General features: G+C 37.8%; 1 protein-coding gene across 3 annotated transcripts in view; it reads right to left on the bottom strand.

Moving 5' to 3' along the window:
- The window catches only part of YAP1 (Yes1 associated transcriptional regulator), an 87635-nt gene that overhangs the window by 62071 nt on the left and 1184 nt on the right, over positions 1-24380 (bottom strand). For all 3 annotated transcript variants that reach the window (XM_084290915.1, XM_084290914.1, XM_084290916.1), the window contains exon 2: positions 22436-22683. In XM_084290915.1, coding sequence (XP_084147041.1) covers positions 22436-22683 — 248 coding nt within the window. The remainder of the gene's footprint in view (positions 1-22435; positions 22684-24380) is intronic.

Genomic DNA, 24380 nt, shown 5'->3' with positions numbered 1-24380 from the left:
GCCTTCAAAATGATGTATTCAAGTATATGCAACAGTTGTTGGATTCATGACTGATATGGTTGAGCACGCTGCATCTAAAACACTGCTGATAAAACCTGTGTCAGATAGTCTGCCAGCTCTTGTGCTTAATCAACTCAAGTTGAAAACAACCTTCTACAACAACAGAGGGTTAAATTAACAACCACTGTGTCTTTCTTCCACTGCCTCTCTCCCCTCTAATTTTCCACATCAAGCTTCCATCAGATTTATACCGTAGGAGGATAAAACAGCTTTGCAAAAACACATTACTCCCTTTAATAACATGCTGAAGTGTATCTGGTTCCATTTGTTTTGCTTTTTCCTGATCTTCACTAAAATACCCTTATTCAACTCAACTGCGAAAATTAAAGAAGTTGTAAATAGAAAACTATTAAATTAAAGTATAAAAAATGGACTCCAAAAAGCCAAGCCATGTTGGGAAGATGTTCTTTCAGTTGCCACAGGGTCTAATGATATTTTGACAAGACTGCAATTATGCTTCTGTTACAAGAACAGATCTTGTTCTCCACGTCTTGCCAGGGTAATACTGCTTTTAATTAATGCTTTTGTTGTGAAGTGTACCCTCAGGCAGTAATAAGTTTTATAATAATTTCAGTATGTAGCATGTATTTCCCCACACCATTTATTCAAAAATTCTCATCATTCAGCTTCATAGATAATGTTGAAGCCTTACTTCCCAGAACTCTTCAAAACATGGTTAAACTCAGAGTTAACACATGGTTCTGTCTACCAAGATGCTGTTAAAACATGTCTTTGTATGACTGCTTTGCTCTGCTCCATCAAGAAGGAAGGAACATTATGTGCCTATCAGACTGGCACTACCACAAGAAAACCGAATTTCCTTTTCAATTTCAGTCTCTATTCCCCTTTCAAGAATCAGCATGTCTTCTTTTCAAATGGTTGAGAAATGCTTTTAGTGTATTGTCTTTTAATCAGAATTATCAGAATTACAACCATTGCCAAAGTGACACGAGATGCTGATCTTCAGTTCCATTTACTGATCACTATGCGCGTTTTATACACGTACACAAGTGCACTTTTATTCTTACAACCCACCTCTCAAATTTGAATAGCCTCACTAAAGGAAGTCACAAACCAGAGCTTCAGCAAACAAACAGGCAATTACTGAAGCCACAGAAATCTAGACACATATTTATCCGAAGTTTGAGACAAGTAAAGTACTGTGTGGGAAATGTTATGAAATCCCCGTCAAGAAAACTAGGCCTCAAATTTAATCCACTGACTTCTCTCTACCACAAACAGCTGTGAAGTAACAAACTAATTTTTGTTTTAAATAATATTACTTAATAAAACACGACTGTCTAATTAACTCCACAAGAAGGTGGGAAGTTTCAAACCAATTCTTATATACCAATTAAAATTGGCTTCACAATTAGTTTGGATAGCTTGAATTGACTTTGAAAAACACAGTCAATATGCAAGCTGTCGCCTTTTCAGACTGCAGGGACCCATTTTTGTCTGTCACATGTTCTTTGATCATATTCTAGATAAAAAATTAAAATCTTAAATCTCACACTGGAATATTCAAGCTTTTTTAAATTAAAGTGATGTCTATATTTTAGTAGATTAAATTCTCTGAAGTGTTCAAGCACTAAAACCTATGCTGAGTTTACACCTTTCTCAGAGAGGAGTTAACGTTACACATTATTTCCATTTCTTTTCCATTACTTTTGCGTTCCACCAATAACACAAATCCAATATTCTGTATGGTCTCTCAGAAGAAAAACTCATTTCAGAAATTTCAGAATCCTAACTCCATTTCATATGGAAATGATCCTCAATTTCTTCTGCATGGCTCTTGCATCACTCCAGTGAAAGCAAACATTTAAACAGGACATGATTTGGCAAGAATACATTTATATATCGTCAGAGAAATTAATGAATGACAGTATATGGCCTACATCAAGAAGGCCAGACTAGGTGACAACCACCTCTACTGCTTCCAAATTAAATTATCTTCCTTTTGCTGGAAGGTGCATCAGCCTAAAAGGGCACCATTTGAATTTCAAGGTCATGTTGGACTTGTTCACACGGTCTAAAATCTGATGAATCAGTAAAAACAACAGCAGGTTGAATTCCAAGTTGTGTTAATGTGTATTTGCAAAAGCAGTCAGTGCAAAAGTTCGAAGGCTTGCGATACCACAGAAAATAAAGTTAGTCTACTTAAACAGCCTAACAGATGTAAGACCACTCACACACACACAATTCTGTTGTTTATGTGTACACATTTTTAGAATCAAGCCTACCACAACTTTGAGCTTTTTCAATCTTAACTGCCAGTTTCTTCTGCACCCTTGAGATACTTGTGCAGCAAATAACTACTGATGGACTAAATAAGCAGTCAAAGCCAAACCAAAAATAAAGATCTTAAGTTTCCAGGCTTTCCTTACAAGAATCAGCAAATTATCAAAATCAACAGAAATCCACTGCTGGCTTCTGAACCGCACGGTATAAGCATTGATTAAATAAATTACCCTTTTGACCCTTTCTTTTTTCTTTAAAGAAAAGCCTGACTTGGTTACTCAGTTCTTAATATGTTTCTTGGTATGAAGTAAAACATAACCTTGGAATGAAAATGGATTCTCCAAACAGAAGCAGATTGAGTAACATGTGTTAACCTATTAGACTTCTGGTAATTGATTTTAATAATGTTAACACCAAATCACTCACTGAAGAAGGAAGTATTCAGTCACATAAAAATCAACCTGTACATTAGCTTCAGTTAACTGCAAAATCAAAAGGTATGTGTCTTGATACAGAGTATTATTTAAAAAGGAAATTAAAGCCATTATTTTTTACAGTCTACTGGGTGACATTATAACCAATGGTGTATCTAGTGCTTATAAAATGAAAAAAATAAGTCACAACCTAGGGTATAAAAATACATAATAACTCATAACCAAGATCTCTCTGTTTTTGTTGTTGTTGTTGTTGTTGTTGTTTTTTAAATGATTTTGGTCATACTGGCTAAGCTGCATAAAAAGTTACCCCATAAAGACTATTAAGGATAGACAACTCTACCTCACAAAATAACCTCAAACACAAAAAAAAATCCAGAATCACAACTACAACCTGTAAATCTTAGACACATCTGGTAATTACACTGCTTTGAAAGAACAGAAATGTCATGCTATATACAATATATGCAAGTCCTTAACTGGATTTACACAACACACAAATATAACACTGTTAGACCTTTTCACTCCATGGGCGTGTCAATCACTGAAGTTCTATACTGAACATCAAGAATTTTAGTGACATTTATTTCTTAAAACAAATTTGGTTTTTAATTCCAACTTCTGAATAAAATTAAATTGTTTACCTTCTCATTTATGTATCTGCTGTCAACCTTTCATTCTCCCATCAGAGTTGAATACATCTTTCTGTAATGAACACACGCACTGAAACTATTTGCTCTATCATCATGTAGTAGAAAAGTTAATTAAAACATTCAAAGTTTACTTTAGTTTTACACAGCACAGCAGTTAAACCAAGCAGGTCAACTGGAAGAACAAGTCATAAATCAAGAAGGAGCTGTGTACATGTATAGCAAGGAACAGCTTCAGTTTTTATTCTGGTTTTTGAGATTAACCACAACTACAGCAACTATTTACACAAGGAACGGAGAAGAGACTAAAAAAGCACTAAACTTTTTACAGTTCGTAAAATATCAATGTGTATTCACACTTACAAACATCTAGAAGAATATCCAATGACAGACAATGGTACAGGCTAGATTTTTTTTTGTTATCATCAATTCCTCCAAGAATAAACCGTGACCAATTCCTATACTAGCAGATGTGCACCTACACATCCCTTCTTTTCTTGCTTCCCCACCATCAACTCCTGTTGGTCAGATACTCAGTGTTGTTTTTTTTGTTTGTTTGTTTGTTTTAAAAATCATCCTGCTTGATAGGCCTATGGGGAACAAACCACCTGTATTTTTAGAGCAAAAAACATCGTATAAGAGAAGCTGATCCCTCAGGCTGCTAAATCAAGCCCAGCTCCACTGCAGGAAATAGTAGCGTGCTAGTTATGCTGCTGAGAAGAGTAACACACCATAATACTGTATAGGCATGCAATTATTTCAAACCATCATTATTACTTACAACTAAGTTAAATCATTGCCTGTTCTATTGCTTTTGTGGAACAACTTTGTTTCGTACACAAGGGAGAGAAATGAGGAACTGCCAGTTCTGCATTATTTCTCAGTTCCCTTCTACTGCAGTTTCCCTGAAAGCCCTCCCCACATTACCTGCACTATGTGTTTGGACTTTGCTCCACACTGCAATTCTGCTGGTAACTGTGCTTCGGGAACTTGCAAGCTCATCAACAAATAACTGTACCTGCACAACTTTTAACAGAGTTATGGTATTGCCCTTTTCTTACTAAAACTTGGTACATTTATTAATTGTTCCACTGATACACACTTCTACATTTAAGATTTTTACTTACATGTGCGTCCTGACAAAAATTCTGAGGACTGGCAGGACTAACTCTGGTTTTACCTGGACCAGAGTTGCAACAGAACTACTACTGAAGAGTTGTACAGCATAAGTACGCTAGCTTCTGTGTTAAATATCCCACTTAAAATAGAGCAAATAGATTCTTTTTCAATAGAAAAATAATCCTTAGATCTCAACCACTTATTTTATAAGAGCTTATTTTCCTCCATTTTATTGAGAGTATGCTTTGATTAAGTTATTACTGGAAATAGCTTTGCGGGAGTATTAAAAGTCACTCAGAAGTCATGCTTTTCCCATCATAATTTTGAACACAAGGTGCACAAAATCTGTAGTGTTAACAAATTGAAATTAGTAGTCTGATCCCTTATTAATAGTTAATACAATAGTGTATTTATTTCATCCGGATTTTAAATCCCATCAAAGCACTGGACAGACCAAAATCCTGTTCAGCATTCACAGGCTTAAATATACAGATATAATTTTACATAAAATACGGACTGATAAAAATCCAAGCTATCTACCTCCCAGTGCTGTTTACAAAAGACACTATTTCAGGTCTTCCAGTTTAGCAGGAGTGTTTTAATTCTGATAAATTACAAGGAAAGAAAAAAAAAAAAGATTCTGTACAAAGGCAAGAAAATTGAGTTTCAAAACAGATGTTAGCTACGTTAGCATAATACATCACACTGACTAATAGCTCAATACCCAAGGTAGCTGCTTAAAATAAATAAAACACAAAAATATAAATAAAATACCCACACACCTTGCTGACTTCAGTTAAACTTAGTTCAAACATCAAGTTTATAACCACAGCAAAGCTAAGTTATGAATATTGTTAGAAGTGTTTAAAAACAACCATGGACATTCGAGTATCAGTTACAGAATGTATACTAGATTACAGCTAAGTATTGTTTTATATATATATGCTTACTTAAATATATATAAAAATAGATATTAAACATATATATTTATATATATTATTAAAAAAAAAAAAAAAAAAAAACTTGCCTGTCCCAATTAACTATGATACATACTGGTGGGACTGGAATGGACTGGAATTACTGAACCTTGGTTCAGTTTTTGTGGAACAGGAAGGTGCTAACTCTACACAGATGTCCGCAATAAAACTTTCCCAATTTCAGTTTACAAGCCGGACAAACACCTGTTTTTTGTTGTTTCCCTTCTCCATACAGCTGTTTAAGAACTGCTTTTTCCCATTATTTTGCTATTTTGAAGTTCATACTAAGCTATACATTAATGCATGGTTGTATTTAAAAAAAAAAAGTCTTTTTATACCAACTCATCCATACCATCACCCATGTATGTATGACACAGTCCTAGTAGATGACCAACATTTACTGTTAGACACAGAAATAGAAAGTCTTGGGCCATGTTTCAAATTCCTCCATTCAATGAAATCTGTGCTTCCATACGGAGCATGGAAATGTAAATTCCACAACAGAAAGATGTGCAGATAACATACCTACAGGAATTCATATACAAGGAGGTTTTTGTTGCTGTTGTTTCTTTCTTAAAATCAAATATCTCAAAATGCAATGTTACAAGTGAAACTCAGTAGGCTTTCTTTCACTATAATTCTCACAAATATTAACTATGTCAGCTTCCTGAATTTTAGATTAAGAGTAGCTGGTTTTGTTGAACATCGCCATCACAGGCTGTGCATAGAGGCTTAACAGGAAAACACAAAAGGATCCCTTTTCTGGAGGTTCATAACAGAACTTGGATTCAAGGAAGACAAAGTGTAAATGTTATGCCTATTGCTTGCTTACTCTTGTAATGACTGTGTTTAAAAGTCACAATGAATTTGTTTGCAACTAGCAACAGAAGAATATTGCTTAGAAACTAGAGTCAAGAATTAGGAGACATTTAAATAAAGCTTGTTTTTTAAATATTTATATAGTTTCTCCTGTAAGTGTAGTTTTATCATTCAATACAGCCATTATACAGTTGTTAAAAATATTTTTTCAGTAGAGTAAAAACAGACTCCTATGAAATCTCAGATATATTTATTGCAGACAATATAAATGCATCAAAGCCAGTCTGAAGCTGCCAAAGATAGAGTAATATAACATCCCTCTATCTCTCTATAGGAAGTGTTAATATGATGTTACATTATAAATAGTATTGATAGTAATTAAAAAAAAAAAACAAAACACTCCTCAAAACATCAAAAACACGTTTACTATGTTCCAAAGGGCAAAACAGAACTGTTTCATTGGCTCCAAAACTGCTTCTAATGTTTTAGGATATTATGAACAATGCACAGGACACAAGAGGAGGAACAGTACAACACACAAAAAAAACAAACTGTCACTCTCATTTACTACAATTCTGTTAAAAGTCACTAGTGCTATACAATTATTTTAAAAGTTTAAGAACTAGTTGGTTTACGTTATATTGAATATTGGATCAAAATACTAAAAGCCATCAGCTATACATTAGTTAAAACAAGTCACTACACTGTGAAGTAAAACTGGATTTCTGTGTCAGATGGAGTGACTCCACGCGCATCTCTGCAGCAGCAGCACTGCTGTAAGGGGCTTCGTTTATTCTCATGCACAGCCCACCTCTACCACCTCCTCTAAGCAGCCTCGCCATGAACTGGGGCAGAGAACCAATCAGTTGAAAAAAAATACCATACCAGAAAAAATGCTTTGTGTGTGGCTCATGGTGTAACTTCACAAATAATTATGCCAGCACTACAGCTCTGAAACTCAAGAAACACTTTCTCAAAGTCTACAAAGCTGTTTTTTTTTTTTTCCACTCCTCAAATTTGATGTGAACATAGAACACATTTAACCGTATAATGCCCTGCCTTCCCATGAGTTTTACTCCCATCTCACCCCATCTCATGTACCACGCATGACAAGGTCTCCCACCACTGACTCATAGAAAAAATTAAGACCAACTGTAGCAATAAGAACTACAAAGTAGCTCCCAAAACAGACAACAAACTATGGCAAACGTAATGGCCATCTCTGTGTATGATTGTGGCCACCTCAATGGTAGCTGAACCCATATCTATCCTTCTTGTATTCATTGTATTCAGCTGTGAGGTTATACTTGCAAGACTTTTTTTTTTTCCCCACTACGTATACATAATCAAACTACATTAAAAATAAAGGACATACTTCCCCCGTGGATTTATATTTTAATCTGTTCTATCTACTCCAGAAACCCATAATTACAGAACACCAGGAGAACAAACATGGAGGATGATTTCATAGGCAAGCAGCAATTTCTTCTACTTTGAATACAATTCCCTGCTATTATGACTTAACACGCAGCGCTGATCACTGAAGAAGTCATCTCGTGTGCTAGTTGAAATGGGATTACTGTGCTCCATACCCAGTAACCTATCAGAGCTCCAAGCAAATTAAAGGAATTGCATAAATACAATCACAACACTGAGCAATAACCTAGAAAACCAGTATACATCATTCAAGCACTCCAGGAAGGCAAATCCCTATATAAATAATTGAACTCTACATACGAGACAATAAGAAAATCCTACCCAAAAGCATGCCACTTCATTTGCTTGGTTTGAAGAGAAACTACACCCCGTTTTAGAAGTCATTAGGTGTGAGCTGTCCACCAGAATCTATGCTATAGGCTTTACTCTGCTGTATAGAGCCTTTTTGTGAAGGAGCATATTAACAGGAGGAAGAAGGGCTGTGGGATCTCCACCCTTGGAGATTCTCCAGACTTGGCTGAACAGTCACACCTGGCCTGATCTAGTGTTAGCCACGTTCTGCTCTGAGCATAAGGTTGGAGAGATGACCAACCTTCATTAAACACTGTATTGGCTACATAGCAATTAAGACACAAACATTTGCATTTGTGAACTTAGAGAAGGAAAAAAACACAAACATATCTAGATCATATGGCACATCCACAGCTCTTTGCATCTTCCTGTCTACTTAAGATTCCTAACAATCCTGAAGCTCCTATGTCAATTCAATCAACCTTCACTGCTTGGAGAAGAAAGTTTTCATCTCACTTGAACTTGAATCACACAAGGGTTTTGGGTTGTTTGTTTGTTTGGTGGTGTTGTTTTAGAAGACCCAGATGATTGCCCCTTATTATACAATTACTGATCACCACATATGGAAACATCAAATATCAGAAGATAGTTACCACTGGTTGACAATCTTAATTAGTGCCAAATACTCTTATTTTGGTAAGAAAACTGTCTTGACATGTAGTCACTATTCTTCAGTGTTGTGCAGTACGTATCCAGTGATGATAAACTAAAATAAGTCACAGTATTGACAGCAGTTATTTTGTAATTGAATTCAAAAGCAGAATTTGAAATGTCAATTCCAAAGCAAAGTTCAGACTGACATTCTTCCAGCATTACTGGAATGACACATATGAAGAAATTACCTGTCTTCCAAATACCTTGGTATTGCTTACTTCTCCAACAACATATGCATTCAATTAAAAACCTACACGTATGTGTGCAGTATCAGCTAAAAGACAGATACTTCATTCTGGAAATGAATCTCTCAGGGTGTTTTTTTTTGTTTGTTTTTGTTTTTTTTTAAATGATATAACGTATCATTTTATCACACCACCACACTATTGTTGGAGCAGATCCCACACATGGGAATGAAGTAAAGACCTTTCCCTTTCAAAGCAAATGCACCAACGTTAAGAGTTTGTATCTCAAAATTCATTAAGAAAACTTCTAGAGACACAGCAATAATAGCAGGCATAATGTTTCAGAAACTGATGACTAGAAGATGTGATTAGGAACAACAAAGTTTTTTTTGTTTCTTTTGTTAAAAAGGCAGCTACAGAATAAGGATAGGTCCTGATACAACGTGAGCAATTAATACTATTAAATAAGAACCAGGAAGTAGAAGTCAGTAGCTTTTACAACACAGATAGGCCTGGTCAACTTCCACAGGGGCCTATGCACTAGGATCTGTGCTGGAAAAAGAAGCACAGCAGCAGCACAAAGTCTCCCAGAGATAGAAGTTCCTCTGCTGACTACAAAGAACTGAAATAAAAACATACAAAGTCAAAGGACAATAAATAGCAGACAGAATAAAACGAACATGAGATTACCTTTTTTTTTGTTGTTGTTTAAGATGGAAGGTTCAGAACAATGGGTGCTGCACAACATCTTAAAAATACAAAAAACTGCAAGAGGCTCACAGAAGGGCTACAGGGATTACTGAAGGGGGAAAAAAAAAAGCTTCTGCCCCAAAAGACCCAGCAGGTTAGGACTCGAGTTTCAAAAAAAGATAATTTGCAGAGAAGATCAATCTTGAGCAGCATGGGCAAGCATCAACTGTTCATTGTCACTTCCAAAATAAGAACTGGGCACCACTGATTGAAGCTAATGGAAGCCAAGTTTAAAACAGAAAAAGGCGTTTCTTCATGCAGTGGATGGATGGCCAGAGTGAAATTTCTTGCCAAAGCACACAGCAGATGCTAAAAGCTTACATGGTCTGAAGGGGAGACAGCACAAGTCTTGGAGGACAGAAATAGATAGAAACCATACCTGGCTCAGGATACTCCTGGAATGAAAGCAGTTGTAAACCAGAGAGTACTCAGAAAGAGTATCACATATACCTTAGTTGTTCTTAGTCCGTCATGGATAGGTTTCTTAGTCATCATGGATACGTTTACAGAGATGCTGCTAATAAACCATCTTATGAGAGCAAAGCTGGCAGGGCTCAGTAGTTGCTAGGTTTTAAAAACTGAACTTCTAATCAAAAACAGTAAATAAAGACTTCGGGAGAACAGCATGGCTACTTCTAACTGCCTCCCTACTGCTAGTATTCTCATTTCTTATCTCCACATCAACCATACAACATCTGATTTATTTCCTTCACATAATCATTATATCTATACCTTAGATGTATTACACAAAAGCTACCTATATGAAACAATGCTAAAAAATTAGTGTCTGATTCCGCAGGTCAGCCCTTCTGTGTCTGCCAAATGCCAAATACTGGATCTGTAGGATCCACCAGAGAGGTAACAGCTAATAGGTTCTCTGAAATGCTGGGCAGGAACACGGGCTAACTAGCCTAATAGCTTGGAAAAAATGTACTTTTCCTTTAACAGAAATATTGCCCATGATGCAAGTGATATACTAACCTCAATGAAAAGCAACTGGTCCTATCAAAGTGAAAACGAAGATTGCTTTATGAAGCAGAACAATGGGACAGAACCAGTCGCTATAGCACTGCAGCCTGTGTATCTGCTTTTCATAATTTTTTTTTGACTCATCAGTTTGATAAAGTAACTGCTTCCAAGAATTCATATCTTATTTATTTTTCTGCAGCTTGAAAAATAGACAAAGATTTTAGTTGGAAGTCAAGAACCGAACCACATCCTGTACAACAAAGTAACATGTGCATCTATTTCTTTTACACAACATGCATCTTGCAGTTGGACTAAATCATGACAAAGTACACACATACCTACTACATATGGTAGATGGGACGGGGATATTTTAATCAACAGCAGGCAAGTAACTGAACGGCTACTAGTCTAAGCTCTCATGACTTCATACCACAGCTGCGGGTAAAGGCAATACAGATCAAATACCTTTACCTGCAGAGATAAGTATACGATAGTTATTCCAGATACTTAAGAATTAAAGGCATCACGTAAAAGCAAACTCATAAGCTTGCAAATCTCTCTCATATAAACAGTTTTACAAAGTTAAAGGAAAAAAAAAATATATGCAGATCCTGGCAAGGCAACAAGCACCAGAATCTCCCGTATTTCAAATAAATTCCATACAAACGGACTTGTTCTGCGAGCACAAAAAAAGTGCTTAATGTCTTCCTGTGGGGAATAAAGACTTCTTCACATAAGCTTATTTACATTAAATTTATCCATTCCAAAAGCCAGCAATCTTCACTTTACTGCAACTCTGTCAACAACTGGGTAAGTAAGCTATTACCTTGGTTTAGAAAGCATTTTAAATCCTTCCCCTTCAGTTTCACAGAGCAAGCATCTAAAGACATTCTGAGAGGGCAGAACTTGGCAGAGGGCAGGGGCTGCACTCCTCCTGCGAGAGGACTGGAGAGTGGAGGAATCAATTACAGTTCACACGCAACCTCCGAGTTGCTCACCATCATAGCATAAACAGGACTCAAATTGTAGCCCTGAGCAAAAGCCACACAAATAGCTGCGCCAGAAGAAAAAAGCTCCCCTCCTGCCCACCCCCATTCCGACGCAACCTTAAAACCAGAAGTTGGACAATGGGCACCACAGCTTCTAAATTGAATTAAGAATCATTTTTCCTGGAGACATTGCCATGCACAACTGACATTTAACTCATCAAGAAAACAATGAATGGTCCAAATTCCTCCACAAATGTCTATAACACAAAGCTGTTCGTGTTAGGACCCACCTAACTGTGAATAAAAAACGGGCACAGATTTGAGTTGCAAAATATTTTTTGAAGAATATAATTAAAACTTCCTTTGACCTTGTTAATAAGGATACTTAAAATGTTAATTTTATGTTAAAATGTTAATTTTTAATGTTAATTTTTAACTAAATTGTTATGCTAAGGTTTGTTTCCCATTTTTCTTCCTTATGCCTAGCCAGTGACTAAATTATCAGGATATTGTGAAATACCAATAGATTTTTTTCAGTTATTAGTCATTATGGTAAAAAAAAAAAAAAAAATGGCAAAAACAAAAACTCACAAGCATACAGATTGTAACAGTTCTCTTAACACTACAAATCTGAAAGTTCCTATCCTCCATTATCTAGTAATTACTTGGTCCCAATATCATAGTTGTGCTTTAGAACAGCTTCAGACTATGATTCCTGTAAGGAAAAACCTGAAAGACCAGCTATGAAAGAAAGAGAATGCTTGTTTAAGTCCAAATGTTAAACTGACTGGCTAGAATAGTGTAAGTATCCCATAAAGATGGAAATTAAGTACTTGCGTATTTAGGGACAGAAGTAGGAAAGTGAAACATGGATCAACACTGATGGTAATGTGATTATGTCAACAGCAGACTACGAAAAAGCTCTCAAAACCTACCCATTCACAAACCAGAACGCAAGCGGTTTTAGCTTAGTCAGGCTCATTCCTACAAAGCACTGCAGCCAGGGAATGTGCCATCGGATGCTCTCACTAAGACTGAGAGAGTTTAAAACTTTTTGCTGTTAAACAGGCATAATTCATCCTGACCTAACGGCAAGCAGAGACATCAAGGGACAGCTAGGTTCCAATTAACGCACACTATTTCTTCATTTCCAGAAACATGTTTTTGTTATATATACAAAAACAGCCTATAAAGTCAGGCATAGAAGGTGCTTCTTAGACTACCAGCTAGGACGCGAAGATTCATGTTTGATACACAGCTACCATTGCATGTCTTTATTACAAAAACATTTTTAAACTCAGGCTAGAGAACAAAAAGTCCATGCACCGTCCCTTGTAAACAAGGAAAACACATGCAATCTGTGCTGTACCACTCAGTCCTGTTACATTTTGTTACTAACAGTAAGATTTCCACTAATAATTAGCATTATTAGTAGCCCTCATGCTAAGAAAACTTTTATTGGGACAGTGATTCTTTAATTTTACCTTTTCTTTGTAACGACCTTTTATATTTCAGATTACACTTTTGTAACTGTACCTCATTTCCTATACTTAATGTAAAGCTGTTCAGTCTGATAAAGATTTTTTCAATAATGAAGTATTAAAGAACACCACTGAATTGTGAATACCAGGTATTTAAAGTCCTCCAACTATACCATCAACACAGTAAATGTGGAAAGAAACTTTATTCTCTCTTACCATTCTAAAGAGACCACGTATATTTTGAATGAAAAGTAGTTGTAGAGGATTTGCCAACCAAGGTTTTGAAAAGGATCATGAAACAAGGAAGAATTTTTTGAGGTCATATGAGAAAGTATACCTGGAATTAAAGCCCACTTAGTGAGTTGTGCTTCTTTCCTTTACCCAAAGAATTCCATTTTGCATATACAACCCGTGCTTGTTTGCTTTCAGATAACGTACTACTACGTCACAGATGGCTAATTTTATAACATATCCGGAAAAGACAAAAAGTTTACTTAACATTTCAGTTACAACAGGTAATTAGAAAGGGAAAGACATCCTTAAAGCAATAACTATTTGAATAAACTCATGCGGTGCAGACAGACTACCAACAAAGCTCTCCATAAATCAGAACCCTTTGGAGATAAACTAGCAATAGTAAATGACCTTTACTTGACTTCCCTATAAAACAGTTCAGCAGGAGAAAGAAAAAAACACCACAACTGGCTTCCCAACCTCAGTGTAATAATCAATAACTAAACTTACTGCTAACACCAATCTAAGTTAACAAACCGCATGCCAGAGTCTCAACAAAAGGGATCTGGTCTTTCACTATGACACAGCAAAGTCTCATTAGTGAAATTAAAGCAAAGTCCATGACTGTTTTCAGGACAGCTTTGTTTCCTTAGCAACTGCCATGACTGACACGCAGCACACTGGTAAAGGTCCTGCTTTACAAGGCAGCTTTATATTATTAGTTTGACTTAACCAGCAATTTAGAAAACCTAGCTATACTTGCCTGAAACACCGCCTCAAGTAACTTTGTTAAAACCAGATTAAACACCAGCTGAGCGAATCCCAGAAAAGAAACTCCAGGAAGCACTTCAGGAGGCTGTGAAACAGGGGCACAGTCTGGTTATGCCTTCCAAAAACTCCTGTTCTTCAAACAAAACTCCAGTGTTACTTAGCAAACAAACATGTATATACACACACATATAATATATACACATATATCTGTATATATACATATGTATGAAGTACAGTTTTCATTAAAAAGACAAACATATTATATGTATGTGTGTATATATATGTGTGTGCATATATATATATATATATATATATATACATACACACACACGTGGTACAGTTTTCATAAAAAAGACAAACTTCCCCCATGCTCTAGATTCCTATTTAAACACACTGAAATATATTTTATCTGGTAAATTTCCAAATATCTCCTTACACAAAAATGAAGTTTAGCAAGCTGGTTGTAAGACTATGTCCTGCCATTACATGGCATTTATCTGCTAACATTCCAGCACAGCCTCCTCCCAAGAAGGTTTCACATTATGCGAACTCCTCAGCCATCAAGCTTCCCCTACAGACAGTCCTGTCTTTCTTCCACAACTCGATGCTATCTTTTAGCATACAGCAGGTTGGGAGGCCTTTGAAAAGTGGTGGAGTCTCCCTGCCATTTTTCGGAGACCTTCAAAAGCCGCCTGGACATGGTCCTGGGCAGCCTGCTCTGGGTATCCCTGCTTGATCAGGGCTTGGACCAGATGGACCCCAAGGTCCCTTCCCACCATTTTGTGATGCTGTGATCTCAGTCACGCCCTAGGGACACCCGCCAGAGGATTGCTGCTACTCATAGAAGATTCACGTAAATTTCCCGCATTCAACCAAGGGAAAATTTCTCTAGGAATTACTGAAGAAATTGAGTCATTTAAATATTAGGGGGGTTACATAATCACACACAGCTTATTTGGAAGGAAAGAAAAAAAAAAAAAAAAAAAAGAGGGAACAACTTTTATATAAAATAGTGAAAGACTGAGTTCTACCATTAATGAGTTTTATCACGTATGTGTGTTTGGACTGTACAAACAAATACAAATACACTGCAATTTACAAAAACATTAGGAAACAAAATTAATAGAACTGAGCTGCTATCAGTTTCAAAAGGTTAAACCAAATCGAATTACATCATCTGAATTTGTTCCCAGCTGTGAAGATAAACACATGCAGTGGTCTGGCCACATATAAAAAGAGGAGAAACATCTCTGATTTGGCTGACATCTCTCTATAGCCATTTACCTCATTTTTTTTTTTTTTCCTTTGGTTGGCTGGCAGTGGGAGGATAGTCTTAATCAAGAGTCTGACTGAAATTGTTTGCAGTTAATACCAGAGCAGGTTTTTTTAACAGTTACTCTTGTATTTCAACCCTGAGTAAAACATCTTGATCTCCAGGGAATCTTCAAGTAATTACTGATGTCTGATATATGAAAATGTTTATTTGGGAGCAAACTAGGGACAAGTACTCCGCTTTCATTTTACACGTGACCCAGTTTAGGTCCCGCAGGTAAACATTTCAGCATGTCCAGTAAATAAAAAGTTCCTTTCTCTGAAAGTCTACTGTAAAGATGGGCAAACTGCGTGAAAAACCCACTCTGCTTGCTCTGTGCTAGCTTTTAAAAACATGCAGTTGTTGTGCCACAGGTGCAGATGGAAGTGGAGGCTTTGCATATGAAATTTTCAACCTACTGATTTTCTTCATTTGCAGAGGAGGAGAGATAACGAAGCAAGAGATGAATCTTATTAAAAGGTCAGATTTTTGCCACGTACTACTCAGAGTTCAATTGCATTTACCCATTAGAAATAATTTTTGTAAAAACTGGTAGGTCCACTGTCTTGGATTTATCGGAGCTTTCAAATTAATATAATTTTATTTTACTGCTCTCTACTGAGTGGGAATTTCCATATTGTGGTTGATGGGTTACAGGTTACACTATGCTACAAACCAAAAGACTACTAAAGAAAACCTTCTATAATTCTTTGTCATCTTCAACACTCAGAAGAAAGGTAAAGGATAAGAGAGTCCAGAAGATACTCATCTTGATTTATATCAAATTCTTGTTTGTCTTTAGAAAAGGTCAAGACCTGAGCAAACAGAAGTGATTCCGTAGTGGCATAATTGCTCCCATGGAGCTTGATGCTACTACTTTTAAACAAATACAACCTGACAAAATCTTGTGTGGAATAGCAGAAGCATACTTTATATAGAATTCTGATTAACCCTGTATCAGATGCTTCTTATTACTGATCAGAGAGACTCTAAGATTTCTCATTATAAAAGACATAGTAAAGAATTTAGTTACAATTGCAGCGGTCACCACATTACAGTTTTCAGACCCCAGTAACATAAACTCATTTCAAATTAAATGTAGGAGATATGTATGTATGGCTATAAAACAGTATTATACATTCCAAGTATATAAACCAAAAGTATTCTCAACAGATAAATAAGTACTAATTCTGACCAACTCCATAACGGAAATTGAAAGGTTTAGCTTTTATGTTTGATACTTGAAACAACCCCTTTTTTTCTGCCTTAATGAAAATTGTGTTAACACAATCTTAATTTCACAAGTATGCCACTGCTTTCTCTCTCTCCAGTGTGTGTATTCGGATCCAACTTAGATTTGTAAGAACCATATTCATCATCTTCTACAGTTGGCCCATGCTCCCCTACAGCACTAGCAGCTCTCAGTGGAGGTTTGATCCAATGCTTTTCAGAATTCATGGAAAAGTTCCAGTAGGCACTGAATCAGACACTATAATGCACAAAGATTATTTTTAAGAGAGATATTGAGAGGCAAAACCTGTGGGAGGAAGAAAGGTGCAGATCAACAGCCAATTAAAAAAAAACATCCTCAAAGAATTTAATTATCTTAAAACTAACTACAGATTCTGTATTTGTCCCAGGTTCTATTTTTTCTGAGAATAATTAATATAAACACACTTATAAATAAAAGGAAAATATGTTAATGAAAACCACAGGGTATAAATTTTGTTTACCAAAAAATCACATCAGCTTAATAAAACTGTTTTTGGAAGAGTCTTATGAAATTATCTTGTATGGCAGTATATTGAACGCAAAGATATTATCAGTACCTCTGCAATTTTTCTTAGGCAAAACAAAATCAAACACAGGAAAAGCACCGTGTGCCATTTCTTTCACCAGTGCCCACCCAGTGAGCTGGCTGCACGTTCTCTGAATTGAGAGAACTGGAGGTGTGCTTTCATCCTCCTTCCAGCTCAGGCTCAGTACTAACACAAATAACACAGGCTTGCCCTTCTGCTTCTTCTTCTTCTTCCTCCCTTTTAAAGATATGGGAATCTTTAGTACAAGTGTACGTTCAAAATAGTTTCTTTCACAAAACAAATTTCAGGTTTCTTCAAGTAAGAGGAAGAAGGAAAGATATACGCTCTAGTACTTGGCCTTCTAAGACCCAAAGTCTTAAATTGCCAAAAAACATACCACAGTGTGTTCTACTTCAAAAGCATTTGAGCTAATATTTCTCTTCTCTAGCTACGTTCTGAAACTGACAGTGCCCATTTTCCGCTGCACAAATCTCATGGAATTTTTTAGATCAACGATCTCATGAATACTTTCATAAAGTCAGAAATCACCAATATAAAGATGAAATGAGTTTGACATGTTACAAATAGAATTTAGCAAACAGAAAAAACTTCCATTTCTTTTTAGTGTAAGTATGAAAAAGTAGTCAAGCCTGCCAAAAGCAGTGGTTGCAGGTTTGGTTTCCAACAGTACATCTCTTTCAATGCCAAACTAGCCTAAACTATAGAACCACAAACAGAGGAGCTCCCATAACTAATGATTCTAAATACACAATTCCCCAGAAAATTTAGGTATTCAACAAAAATATACAACTGTGGCAGCAATTTTTCCAACAAACATTTTCTGCCCTAGAAGGTTAGAAGGGTGGGGAGGAGAGGAGAATGAAGGGAGCAGATGATGTCGCTGAAGCAGTTGGTTCCAGACAGGGGCAAAAATAGAGATGTGAAAGAAATTTAAAACAGCATTGCTGGTTATTTGTCATGTATGACATAATATTCTTGTACACATAGAGTCCCATGAGTTAAAGAAAAAAAACATAGCTCCCTGTTATCTTAAACCCGTTCGGTATCTTAAAACCATTCAGCTTCACTCCGTACAGCCATGGCTCTGTGTGGAGTAAGAAAGAAATGTGTAACAACGATCTATTTTTAAGGTTTCTGCCAGATGGGTAAACACCTCAAACACGCCCACAGATACTAATGAAAACCACCTTGGCCTCCTTCAGGAAGTCATTCAACACTTCACAGAAAAAATAGGAAGTTGTTGATAAACTGCTTGCAAGAACTACTTCCTGTAGGAAAAGTAATTACAAGACTTGTTTGCTGGACAATCAGCTAACTTTTCCCCACACGACAAAATGTGAAGTATTGCACGACCTCTGTAAGGATTAAAAGCGTAAGGCTGAGTTAAAATGGCACAGGAGGAATTCCAAAAATCAAACGGAGCCCGTACACAGTTCTGCTTTGGGGAACTGCCGCCTGCTCCTCCTGCGGCATATTTTCTTTTGCCTAGAGAGTGATCCACTATCTTTCTCCATAGTTCACTGAAATGTCAACCAGCAGCTGGCTAACAGGAAGTGGTTAAAAAGCAATGCAGTTGACATCGCCACAGAAACCAAGCAAGTCTCTTTGACTGCATGCTTAAGAATGGGCTAAAGCCTACCGCACAACAATGCTGGGATGACTCAGCTATGACCACTTAGAAACCAGGCAAGTCTCAACTAATAAGTTCTATTTAAGTAGCAGTTTCAGTAAAAAATAGAATTAGTTTTACCAGCTGGATAGCAAGAGTGTTTGAACTCACCGGCCAAAACCATCTGCATTTTCATTAACAGAAAATTACACTCGAGAGTCCTTCTCATAACAGCAAGATGAACGCTAATGAGTGGAAATCATACGTTGGCCATTCATGCATAAAGGGGACTGTTTATCTAGATGACAGACTGATTTACCAGAATAATTCTGGATCACTCTACACTTCCACTCTCACCCTCTTTCAGTAGGCACTGATAGGTGCGTGGCGTGTATCTGGCCTATATACACATAAACACATGCATTTATTAGGCCAGACAGGTATTTCCCCCCCTGTACTTACTGTTTTTTAATTTATCTCTTTGCACAAACCACTATACGTGTGGTGCTTTACCTTTTGGTTAGTGGAAGCAACTAAAATCCTTACAGTATTAAGTACGAAACTCGCTTTTAAATTATTCAGTTTGCAATGTAGCATATTATGATAACTATAACCATAAGGCTTACTGACATCTGGAAAAAATCTAATACTGTTACCTATTCTGCAAAGATCTTTCTAGAGCCTGATTACCAGACCGTTCATGGAGTGGCTACAGAACAAATGGAAACAAAGAGCAATGCAGCCAATCCAACAAAAAAGCTGAATACTTGGAAGAGAGACCAAAAATCAGTATAGAAGGAACCACATTAAATTTATTTAGCATCAGGAATCTCAGTCCTCATGCTCTGAGCAAAAATGTAAGGTATAACTAGACAAGACATGATTTTAACAAGTTTGCACGTATGAAATTGAACTTATCACTCAACAATGAGAAAAGCTTCTGAGATACAAACTTGCTACTTAAAATTAATTCTCAGAAATTCTTTGGATTTCTTAAGCATACAAAGAAAACATTTTGCTAGTACTTGAAAACATTGAGTGTTTTTTTTTTTTCTTACAAATCTTCATGAACTCCAGTGAAGTTGGGGGGATCTCACCTGTAGACAATATTAAACAATCTTTTAAGAACCAGAAATGTACTTCGAAAGTGTGAACAGAGCCTTCAGAACTGTCCTCATTAGCCTCTCCATACCACGGCATCACCCAAGGAAAGCCAAAAGAAAACAGCCCATTAAGCTGTTTAAAATCTCCCAAGGTCAGCATGTGACCCAGCAGAGAGAGGTTCAGAAAGTACAGCCTTTATTTTTATTCCTAACAACCTGGTTTGTTTCCACTCCTTTCCCCTTCAAGACACATCCTTCACAGCTAGCAGCTCTTTCAATCATTTACTTTGGATGTCTGCTTGAGAACAAACGATCTTGCACATGCAGATGAGTTTGCCAGACTTGTGTGTACTTTCCAGTCTCAGGCTCTTTATTGTTCTTGCTGAAACCTGACCCTTTGAAATGGATACCAGAACACCAAGAAAGGACAAGAAACTTGCAGAAAAAAAAAGGAAAAGATTTTTTTTTTTTGTGGTAATAATGAAGCTGCACAAAAGCTTTCCAAGATCAAAACTTTCACTCTGATTTCACCTGAATAAGCATAATTTAAAAATCAACTTTTTGTGTAAAGACACTTTGTATCTCTTAAGTTGGTCTACTTTCTGCAAAAACCACTACATTAACAAAAACATTTGTAAGAGTAAAACTTAAAAAGCAAGTATCTGTTTTTCAGGTTTCATAAGTTGTTCTTTAAGAGCTTTCACTAACACAGTCAAAACAAGAAAGTTTGCTTTTCGTTTCCTCAAGGCCTAATGAGCCACCAATCTCAAATGGCATAAACTCACATTGTTCCAAGAAATTCTACTTGTGCCCACTGAAGTTCACACATTCTAGAATATGCTGATTTGTTAAACTGCACCAAAGAAAATACCACGTCTTCGACATCTTTACGTAATGCTCATTTTTGTTTTCCTAACATAAAACGATGGCTTTCAACAGTAACATTTAGGATCAACTAATTTCAGACAATTGCTGTAATCTATTTTTGGTTTTTAAAATTGACACTAATTTCTCTGTATGAAAGCACCACCACTATAGGAACAAGAAAGTTTTAAGAAGTTCTGTGATATCCGTTCTTACTGCAGACAGCATAAATTAGTTTTAAAAGCTACAAGCTCAAATACTTCAATCAAATGGAAGTATTAATGACAATGTTGGTTTTTAGCAAGAAAGGTAGGAATACAGATGTTTTACTTGGCAGAAACAAGTTTTACATAAATAACACACTGTGCTGCCCCTCCCCTCTCCCAGCCCTGAAAATGACACACAATGGGTTATTTAGAGCCTTCCAGTTAAATAAAAAGTTCAAAATATAGTCAAGATATTTGAGGGCCAATTATGCATCATGGTGGGCACGCTTGCAGAAAGAAGGACAAGCTCCTGCTGTTTCAGAAATGGCAAAAAAGAAAACGCTCCCTGATGGACTAGCTGTCAGATGGCTGGCATATGTAACCTCTCCTCAGTTACAGAAAAGGTGATACTAATTTCACTGTGTGAAAAAGCCACAGGAACAAGAAACAATGTTAAGAAACAATTTTCCTGGAGAAAAGGAGGCTCAGGGGTGACCTTATCGCTCTCTACAGATACCTTAAAGGAGGCTGTAGCAAGGTGGGGGTTGGCCTGTTCTCCCAAGTGCCTGGCGACAGGACGAGGGGGAATGGGCTTAAGTTGCGCCAGGGGAGTTTTAGGTTGGATGTTAGGAAGAACTTCTTTACTGAAAGGGTTGTTAGACATTGGAAGAGGCTGCCCAGGGAAGTGGTGGAGTCACCATCCCTGGAAGTCTTTAAAAGACGTTTAGATGTAGAGCTTAGGGATATGGTTTAGTGGGGACTGTTAGTGTTAGGTCAGAGATTGGACTCGATGATCTTGAGGTCTCTTCCAACCCAGAAATTCTGTGATTCTGTGTGATTCTGTTAGAAGTTCTGCAATTTCCCTTTCACTGCAGGGAACGCAGATGAGTTAAGAGTTACAGTACTGCAATCAAACACATAAATTAACTTCCTCATGAGTAGAGTAGGCAGCAATGTTTTGACTCTTCACTTACACAACTGTACTTATTGACAAACCAAGAGGTCCTGGTATAGCCTCTAACAGTCTAAAATTAATCTGTATCATGAAAATAAGGTAAAGTGTATTTTGACCTGAATGAGAACTCTGGCAAGATCCAACAGACCCAAAGGTCATGTTGTTTAAAAATCACAACATGCTTTTCATGATTTTTAGTACACAATATAATGGATGACATTCTTCAGCTGAGATTTAGATAGGATAAATATTCACAGAACAACATACAATTTTCAGAAACAGTAGTGTTAATGTGGGAGAAATTCCTCAGTGGCAGAATCTCCTCTCCTACTACACATAAGGAGTGTTTTTAAAATATGTACTTTAAACACAGTGAACTTTACTAAAATTCAGAGACCACAAAAAAAGAAGATACAGATAAACAAAAACAAGTTTTACTTACTTAAGAAAATATCTCTGTCCAGATGGTGTCTTTGCCATCTCCCAACCTGGTGGCAAAGGTACATCATCAGGGATCTCAAAGGAAGACTGGCGGAGATGTTGAGAAGATGGAGCTCCAGGTCCAGTCACTACTCCCGAGGGTGTAAGTGTCCCCGGAGAAACGGCACCCAGCTGCAGCGATGCTGGTGAGGAATGAGCTCGGACATGCTGAGGGGTCAGGGCTCCTGCTGTCCCTGCATCAGTGCTGGCCTGTCAGGAGTGAAGGTATTTCCCGTCAGATTTTTGTACTTTAGCAGAAATACATCTGTTAGAAGACATTTCACATTAAGTGAATCTTTCAGAAGAAACTCCAAAGTTAGTCATTTCCAGTGCTCTGCTCATTTTGCAGTTGTTGCTGTTCAATAGTCTTGAACTGGGTTGGTTAATTGGCATAAGTCCTTGTAAAAGTCAGTATTAACTATAAATAACTCCTTTTAGTTTTATTTTGAAAACTGAAGTTCTTAATCCTTGGTGTGGGCTTAAGAAGAAACCACGTCTGCAGGCAGCAGACCACACACAGCAGGCTGCGTGGTTCACTGCTGGACTGCACCCACCCATCCCCATCGCACCCTCGTCCTGCCGGGGGAGTTAGTTTCATGCTCTCCTGTTGAAACGGGGGTGCAGGGTGCAAGGACATCCCTCACACACCCTCAAGGGATTGCACAAGGAGAAAAGCAACGCAGGCAGGCCCACTGACTGTAGCCAGCTCCGAGAGGAAGACTCCTGAACTCAACAACAACAAAAAGCTACATGGGACTGAACAGAGAATTTCCTAACCCTTGCACAAACTGCACTTTAAGGGTATCGGGAGCTTACAAAGAGCCTGCCTGAGCTTTATCTAAAGCAAGCTTCCGCGCACGGTGTAACCGGTCAGTCAGAAGTGACTCACAAAGCCATTCACGCGAGCTGCCAGCCTGAGGTGCCCACAGCTCCTCTGCCAGTAGTAAACTCGCATCCACCACTAAAGAGAAAAGGCAGCTCTGAAAACCGGATTGAAACGGTAGCTTTTCTATACGTTGACTGATTAATTAGTTCTGTAGATACACCAGAACAACATGGCCACCTACAATAAGATGCACGGCTCGGCCCTTGCCACACCTCCCTACGCAAAGGATTGCACCATACACGAGGCCCCATTTACAACTCGGGGAGGCTTTCTGCTCCAGCTGTGCGTGAGCACGCTCCAAGCTTCACACGGTGCACTGGAACTGAACTGCCTTACTTTGGGGTATAAACACAACATGAAAGTTGCAATTCAACTGAATTTGGGGTGCTTTAGTTGTTGGGAGTTACAGAAACGTGAAGCCCTCTCCCGTTCAACTATATTGCTATGGCACAACTGAACGAAAAAGGGAAAATGAAAGCGGTCTTTTAATATAAGACAGCCAACAATGAGGTAAATGATTCTCTGGTTGCAGCTGAATTTCAGGTTTATGTTTTAGGAAATGCTGACAGAGATGAGGGACAACGGCCCAGCTGAGGAGCGGGTGTTACAGACGTGGGGTAACGTACCCCGGCGGGACAACACCAAGCTTACAAGCACAAGAAGCTGGGTGAACGTCCCGTCCCGCAAGTTTGCTGCGTTTTGAAGGCCATTTAGCTGCAGTTCCCGCAGCAAACACGGCACAGCAGCCGCTGAGCGTGGGCCAGCTCACGTCCGTGCACCAGCACACCGCGACGGTGCTCGCACAAGGGGGAGAGCGCTCGGCGCAGCAACTTTCCGCTCCCGTCCCGCGGCCCGGCGATGTCAGCCTGCAACTCGGGAGCAAGAGAACAAACTACAGAGGCAGCTCAGCCCCACCCCTCTCCCTATTTTCTTTTCGGCCTCCCAACAGAAAGGCCGGGCTGATTTTCGAGTCTTTGGAAAAATGAATCAACCCCTAGGCGAGCCGTAAAACCCCCAGCCC

This window comes from Netta rufina, assembly GCF_964035555.1.
Source record: "Netta rufina genome assembly, chromosome: 1".
NCBI classification, from domain to species: Eukaryota; Metazoa; Chordata; class Aves; order Anseriformes; family Anatidae; genus Netta; species Netta rufina.
This window is presented reverse-complemented; position numbering and strand designations above follow the sequence as displayed.